Below are 8,486 nucleotides of genomic sequence, written 5' to 3'. Positions count from 1 at the left end.
CGTTTTTTCCCGAACGCATCATCAAAGACGAGCGTTTTGAGCCCTTGTACTTGCGCTCTGACAGGTCCACGTGCTCGTGAGTACCAGAGACGTGAAACGATGCAGTAGGCAAGGTGGTGGTCGTTGAGCTGTGCGCCGCTAGTCCCTCAGGATTGGAACGATCGTGTAACGAACAAGCTGCGAACGGAAACGTATGCGTGGTTGGTGCCAGAGTGAGAGTGGCATATATATAGTGGGAAGGGGGAACCAGCGGTGCACTTCGCAGTACACTGTCTCCGCGTCTGTAGTGTTTCCGACCATCGTACGTTCTTTGTTGCATCTATTCGACATCACCCTCTCGTCGATAGCGAAATCCGCGAGTCCTGCACATCTCCGGAGAACCTGCAGTTCTTGACTTCACCGAAACACACCGAAGCCCAAGATGAGGCTCCGCATTGTCACGTGAGTACATGGTCCCAAACCATCTGCAAGTAAACGTCCTTACGACAACGAAGCTCGTTGTGTTCCGAGTCCGTAAAAATCTGTGATTGATCAGTGCTGAGCTTCTACTATCGTAGTATTCTTCGATTGTTGTCTAGCGACTTTTTACCAAGGTGTCACGGTTGGATAATCATGGATTGTTTTTTCGCCCGGTATCTGGAGGCCAGTCGGTCAGTCAGATATTTTACTAGACTCCGTGCGCATTGCACCGCAGGATTCGAAAAGCGGCTACTTACGTAACGAACTATTTCTACTAGGGTTCTTTTACTTCTTTCATATTCACGATTTGTTGTCTCCTTTTAATATCGGCCAATAATAAACTATGATAAGCGAATACGTGGATTCGAATGATATGGCGCTACAGTTCAGAATGTGAATGCACGATAGCAAGTAATTGGAAGGGAACCTGATCAAAACTACAAAAGTGAACGGCCATCGAGAGAAAACATATGGTGGCTGGTTGGTGGCTCGTGCAAAATGGAAAGTGCGTATTGGCAGAAAATTTAATCATTCGGTTTGAAATTGCCTGTTATAACTTTAGGCTAATTCGATTGCCGGAACAAGTATAGAAATTTTGATGATGGCACCGCTATTAAAATACTGAACAACGGGATAATTGAAACATATTCTTTGAGCCTTGCTTTCTATTTACGAATCCCCAAACCTCTCGATTTCGTCAGAAATAAAATGATGTGATGCTGATGACCTGAAATAAAGTATTCAGAGCGTTCAATTTCACTTGTGAATTTTCTCAGCGTACCAGTGAATAATGACCCAGGAAATCACGGTTCCAAGATTTTTATACGAGTTAGTATAATTTGCTGCATTGCTTCAAAATCGGTGCTTAGCTTCGAACGACCGCAAAGTAACAGGTTTACAATTATCGTTCATCAGCTCCGACGATATTCAAGCAAGAGTCTCAGCTACATTTACAGTGAAGGCTATTAAAAGATCGTGGTCAGTCAGACGACGATTATCCGGATTTGGCCGTAAATCTTTAGCCGAACAAATAATGATGCGGTTTCGCATAGTTTACAGGTTATATCATATGTTGCGTAAGATCGAAAAATTTCTTATAACGAGTAAGCGAAACGGCTAATTTTTACCACAATCTCTGATCTGTACGCAGCGGGATGAGCTGAATGCAATAACAATAAAATTTCGATGAATCACGCAACGAACTCTCCCTGGGTTCGAATAAACCAAAACTTGATCCGAAAAAATGAGCAAGGCCTTGTGCAGTTATTCGACCACGTGGTATTATTTACGTATCGAGGCGAGAAACTAGCTCAAATCCGGTGCTTGGATTAAGTTTGGTTTTCTCGCATTGGTGAAGGGTTACCGGTGGTTATGACAAGCGCCAAATGCTCACTTGATCGGGGTCAACCGAAAGTGTCTGAGATCAGCGTTATGCGCGAAAACACGCAACAGAGTTACTGGTTTGCCTGAATGATATGTACAACGGGGCAAAATGTCTTTGGAGACCAAGAAGAAGTCTCCGCAAAGCATTCTGCAGACAAGGGAGTTCGCAGGTCGCTAAATATTGGCACTGAGATGGTCTGATCGAGGCAGCTGAGAACCGTTGCCTGTTGATCCTGGTTACAAAACTGCTGAAGAAAAAATCTCTGATAATTGACTATGCTCTTAGTTCGCGATTACATGTAATTATGATGCTTTCAGTTGAGGATTTAAGTTGTGGATAATGGCATGATGGCGTTTTGGTTAAGCAATATTAACACTTATTGGCTCAAGGATTCTGACGGCAGATCCTTTCCTCGGTATTGTTGAACCGACGACAGTCGAAAATCCCGATTGGCAAACCGTAAGGACTCAGCAGAAGGGGGAGGGTTCGCAGAGGGATATAAGTATGCTCTCTCGGTTACATAAACTTTCTTACAACCAATTGGCTTATCGCCAAGGGGCGCAACGTGACTCCGAGTTCATCGGATCGGCGCAAACTCCTTATTTCGTCGCTTATTGAACCTATTTGCTATTGCCTCGTGCACAGCACCTACTTACATTTCTCATTATCGCATGGTGCTCAGTTTTAAGTTCTTTCGAAAATACCTACTTTCGATTTCATTCGATGAATCTCTCAAAGGCCACCTCGAACCCGGCAGCGCTAAGCCGCCTCCAGAGATCCTCACTTTCACTGAGTCCCACTCGGGCCACGTTCAAGCTTCGCTCGGTCTTTCTTGCCGCACCACCTTGTGGGTAATTGAAAAACGCGAGGCATGCTGGAGGTAAAAAAATGTATTGGTTTAGTTCGATTAAACAGTAAACAAAAACTATCGCATTGTTAAAAAGTTTTGTGGTAATTTAACCCTGCTTGAATTCCGTAATAGCGGGCCTACGACGTTCGCTGCAGCTGAAATCCACGTTTTTTGGTATAGATTGGTATGGAACATCACTTTCCTAGGTCTGGTATCGACATACTGGAAGAACGCATTTCTTTTTTCGGATATAGTATTTAAAATTCAATGGACGCGCTATACGACGCTTTTCAACATTCATACCGATTGGTTGATTAAAGGTTCGTTTTCAAAGTGGAAGGTATTTTATCTACACTATGCAGACGATAAGCGGATTGGAACTGACGTTAAGAACCAGAATGGATCGGATACATCGTACGAATTTCAGAATTGAAGAGATATGAAAAATGCCATAGTTCAGAAATCTGGGAACTGGTTATCTAAATTGAAGTTGAATATTTATAGCCGCAGTAACGTAGTTTCAGACGTGCCGCTTCGTAGAGGATAGGTGAGAAGTTATTATACCTGAGGTTGGAACTGGCGTTTTGGCTATTCAAATATAATTTGTTTTGACCACGTTCAGCTGCTCCTCATCGCATTCTAACTCAGAGACCTTGAAGCTAGACCGCATTCGATTCGTTCTTTCGGAAAACGTATTGCTATTAGTGACTTGTCGTTTTCGTTTTCAAGACTCCAAATTTTCTGACATTCCACGCGACACAATGGAAGAAGCATCAAAGGCATCGTCAGGATTAGTGTGCACCAATGTGTGAATAAGTTGCTAAAAATTCTTGTTGGAAAGTGAGGTATAAATGTAGAATGTCAAGGATATTTGGTTTCGACCAATTAGGAAACCAGCTACATTGATTCTTCGAGATACCGAAAGATGTTTCTGAAGCGAGCAACATAAGTGAATCTTGGCTCCCGATGTTTGGGAAAATCGTATTAGACAAAGATCAAGCCAAACGAGTTCGGTGACATTCGTGATTTCTTCGTATCCCACGAACCGGAGAATCGCTCGGGGCTGCATAGTGCCGAGTTAGCTGGCAGAGAAAGTCAGTTTGGTACGTGAATGTCATAGGGCATAAGGAATCTGGTTTCTATGTGGTTACGAATCTACGGGTTCTTTGTAGTCTGTGAATAGCTTTGAAGAAGTCACGTTGGTCGAGACTGGGCCATGAATAATGCAGACAATTATGCAGAAGCAGTTGAGGAATATCGATACCCAAACATTTTGTACGCTCGTCCACGTCAGGAACGACGTAAAGAGTATGTTTCAATTGTTTTTCTTCATTTATCCACATGTCATGAGACCATTGCTTTGATCCAACCCAGAGCGGGGTGTGGAAAAGCGATATGCAAATGGGGTCGTTATAGGCTCAAGGACATCCAGTCGAAAAATCTAGTTTTTACAGTTTCTTATTTTTTATAACGGCACGACCACGATTGCATCTGCAATCGTCGTGTTAGTTAGTCAATAAATTGAAATATACTCAGCCGAAAGTTCAGCCGCTATTTCAGCAGTTTTTGACGATTAAGTCCTAGTATACGCAACGTCAAATGTGATCATCTTGCTTGACATCTAAATGCCACTTGAAGAGTGATGAACAAACATATTTATTGCACCATGCATCACCATAAGTCGTATACCGTAATACATAGATCGTGGCATCCGCACAGTTGTGTTTTTATGTGTAGGTCCATTTGCGGCGCTAGACATGCGCCGAGATTATAGGCTGCGATTCAATCTTCATAATTACAATGACACTAGCGGTATGATGGCACTGAGACGAGTTTTCCATTCGGCGTCAACTTCCAGGCATCGTCTAGCCTGTCTAAGGATCTTACCCAACGTCGCTATTCACCTCAGTTATACAGAACAGAGAATAAAAATTCTAGAAGTATAAGTACAGTCTTTCATACTGTATCAGTAAATGCTTCGCATCATGTTCCGTTGACAATGTACAAGTTTTCCAAAATTTTGAAGCCGACCGAATGCTCAGACACGCAATGAGTTTCGTCCATCAGAACACAGTCATGAACACCATTAACACATCTCGTAACATCGATTACAAGATTTACTCCCTTCGATGCTTGCTTCAGATTAATCGCTCTTTGCCTGATCGCGGCGTGTAACTGTGCCGATGAGGACTACGAGTACGATGACGAGGCTGCAGCAGCCCCAGTGGCTCCGGTAACTCCGGCGCCTGCGAGGAACGCAGGACGTCTGGCTCTCTTGACCAGAGGACGCGGTCCCACCGGGAGGAAACCTGCGCCGGTAATTATTCTGGGATCTGATTTTGTGTCATCCATTGTCACACTCTTCATGTATGGCATTTTCAGACCACCACAACGACCGCCAAGCCCGTTGAAGAACCCGTCGAAGAAGAGGGGAACCCTGAAGATTACGAGGCGGAGAATCAAGAGGCGGAAGAGGAGGTCCAGACCACGACAACCGAAGCCCCAAAGAAGGTTCGAGGAGGCGTCAGACCCTTCAGGTGAGCCACTGAAGAGCTCTTCAGGGTATTTCGGCTGATCAGCCATGGTTTTGACATGCTGTTAAAACAACACCTTTTACAACGGAACATTTCTTACGTCATGTATCGAAATTTCAGATCCAACGAGGACCTTCTTGCCGCTCTGAAGAGGAGAAGAGCCCAGGTCGTTAACACCAACAGCATTCGTGACTCTCCCGCGACAGATTCCGCTGAGCCAACAACTCAACGGCCAAAGTGAGTTCGAGTGTTTTTTACTCACTGTGAGGTCATTTGCATCGATGAGTTTATAAGCTGTTACAGCGGAAGGTCTACTCTGAAGTTCATCAAAATTAGTTTCCCAAAATGAACGGAAATATAGTTTTTCAGCGGTATCTTCAGTCGAAAGTTTTCTTTATAGAGATATAAATAACACCTCGAGATGTCGTTATCGATGACAAACAATCAGGGTGAAAACCGGGTGATGATTCTAACCTTTTACTTTCTTCAGGTCAATTTCGTCGAACAACAGTCGAAGCCGAGGTGGCCAAGCGGCAGACAGCGCGTCAAAGTCAAATCGAGGCAGATTCGGAGCCACACGAGCCACCGCCAAGCCCGTTCAAGAAGAGGTTGAGGAAGAAACCCAGCAGGAAGAAGTTGAAGTGAAGCCTAAGCCGTTCCGTAGAGGTTAAACAAGCGTGCAAGCAGCGTATTTCGTTGTTATAATCAATTTGCAATAACGAAGACAGAAGTTTGAAGCGAAAAGTCAGCCCCAAAGTACTGGTGGGGTGATGGCTTGACTGAAGCCTCTACATTTATCTTCTTTTTTTTTATATACCTATTTTTGGTAATTGAAAATCCCCAACTGTTACATAAACTCTTCGTAAATGATTTTATTTTCTATAATAGATCTGACGTGTCGTATGAATTGTGATAGCAGTCAAAGTGGCAATCATCGAATACATGTATACTAAATAATGTACAATATATATAATTTTTGCGAAGTTACTTATCCCCCTTCGACTGAACCTTTAACTGAAAATACAAGGAATACAATGATGACCATAATCATTTAGGGAGTACACGAAGTATAGATTGCAAGTTATTTTTAAATGAACAAATGGAATAAAGAATTCAAAAAAAAATAATGTGTGTGTCAGCTCCGATGCACGACTGGAGTTTTTTACTCCTTACGAACGATAATTATGATATATATCGAATAGAAAAAGAGGGTAAATGAACGCATTTTCCAAAATGATAAGAGAAACAAACATATATCTGTAATTATTCGGATTATTTTTACAACTTCAAAAATTTCCAAATTTTGAGTACATATTCGTAATAAGTGACCGCAAAAACCCCTGAGTACCAACTTTCGTTCCCGTCAAACGACTTTTTACATTTTTGGTCCGCCATATTGGATCCGCTATCTTGAATTTTCAACTTTCGAGTGCGGATTCATGATCAGCGACCTCGAAAACCCCTGGGTACGAATTTTTGCTCTTGTCAAACGACTTTTTGCGTTTTGGTCCGCCATATTGGATCCGCCATCTTGAATTTCTAATTTTTGAGTGCGGGTTCGTAATCAGCGACCCTGAAAACCCCCGAGTACCAACTTTCGCTTTCGTCAAACGACTTTTTGGGTTTTGGTCCGCCATATTGGATCCGCCATCTTGAATTTCTAACTTTTAAGTGCAGATTCGTAATTAGCGACCCTGAAAACCCTCGAGTACCAACTTTTGCTCTCGTCAAACGAGTTTTTGCACGTTTGGTCCGCCATATTGAATCCGCCATCTTGAATTTTCAAATTTTGAGTGCAGATTCGTATTCAGCGACCCCCAAAAACCCTCGAGTACAAAATTCAAGTCGATAGTAAGTAAGGAAAAATGTCTGCCGCTAAGGGTTAATATAAGTAATATAAAATATTATATAAATATGAAATATAATAAATCAATTAATCAAAAATAATAAGAACACTAATTAAAAGATCTAGCTGTTCGTATTTGAAATGTATATTATTCATAAATGTAAACGATAAGCTTACCAATTAACCGCATCCATGTGTTTTTCGGATTCTTCTTCATTATCATCTAAATCAATTTCTTCCATATTTTCAAATATTTTGACGTGATAACGTCACGTCTTATAAATTCATACGCAGGCACACAACACACACGTACAAACATACGCACACATTCAACTCTCAGACCAGAAGTAGTGAACTATACAGTGAGACTACGAAGCACCGCACAAAGAGGAGACCCCGAGTATAGGATACGCTGTGTAATGTATTCCATTTCATTCTTTTGCACGTTCGATATACATGTTTGTCTCTTTCTATAACGCCTCAAGTTTTCGTGTTACACTTGATTTTACTCCTCGTATAATTTCCAACCGGGCCCTATAACTTAAATCGTTTCTTAAGGAGTAAGTTCCAAAAAACAATTTTTTTCTACTTTTTAATCGTGCGATTTGTATGACGGTAACTCGGTAATCTTGTGTAAATAGGAGACTACAGTAGTTTTCCTTCGTTGATTAACATAAAATATTGTACAAATGTAAATTAATCAAAATAAAAAAGTATGAAAAAAAATTAAAATTATCAATTACATCTTGATTCTTCTTACTCTACCTAAAATTGATGCGCGCATATGTGCTCAATATATATGAAAATACATATGTTAATTTTGTGAATTCAGGAAATCGAATTATCTCAAAATTTATAAGAGTTTAAGGAATGACACAGCAACGGTAGAGGCAAAATTTTCTTCATAAGGCAAAAATTAATCCAACAAACTGAAACTATTCGCACAATTTTAGTTTCGCAGACAGTTTGAATTTAGTATTTTATTGAATAATGAATAGTAAATGGTAAACTTCAAATGTTAATGTTTTCGAAACACTCAAAATCACACGATAATATATTTCCGACTACTATCTACGAGTTTGAAACGTTTCTAAGCACTTCACATTTACGTTTAGGCTCTTCGAGGACACGTCATTAATTCCGTAAAATCGATAATTACTGAATAAAGATGAATACAACGATTAATTTGATCGTTTTCCGTGGGCGATGCGAATCGAGGAACGTAATTTGAATACACGATTAGCGCCAGAATCCAGGCAAGCCGGCAGCCTTGAAGGCCGTGCAGGTTGCCAGAGGCTTGAAGACAGCTTCAGAGTATTCGAAAGCACCTTTGAACTTAGAATTGCACTTTAAAATCGTTAACAACTTGTGAATGTCCGAAACGGCAAACGGTATGCGATATCTGTAGGACCA

General features: G+C 41.4%; 1 protein-coding gene across 1 annotated transcript; it reads left to right on the top strand.

The window, feature by feature from the left end:
- The first annotated feature begins 239 nt into the window (after positions 1-239).
- Positions 240-6,210, top strand: LOC107226094. Its single transcript, XM_015667175.2, has 5 exons — positions 240-441; positions 4,836-5,010; positions 5,076-5,230; positions 5,348-5,464; positions 5,718-6,210. Exons 1-5 carry the CDS (start codon positions 422-424, stop codon positions 5,896-5,898), a joined length of 648 nt encoding a protein of 215 aa, XP_015522661.1. The 5' UTR covers positions 240-421; the 3' UTR covers positions 5,899-6,210.
- The last annotated feature ends 2,276 nt before the right edge of the window (positions 6,211-8,486 follow it).

The sequence above is a fragment of the Neodiprion lecontei genome, chromosome 4 (genome assembly GCF_021901455.1).
Source record: "Neodiprion lecontei isolate iyNeoLeco1 chromosome 4, iyNeoLeco1.1, whole genome shotgun sequence".
In the NCBI taxonomy this organism is placed as follows: Eukaryota; Metazoa; Arthropoda; class Insecta; order Hymenoptera; family Diprionidae; genus Neodiprion; species Neodiprion lecontei.
Note: the sequence above shows the minus strand (reverse complement) of the source record. Positions and strands in the feature narration are given on the sequence as shown.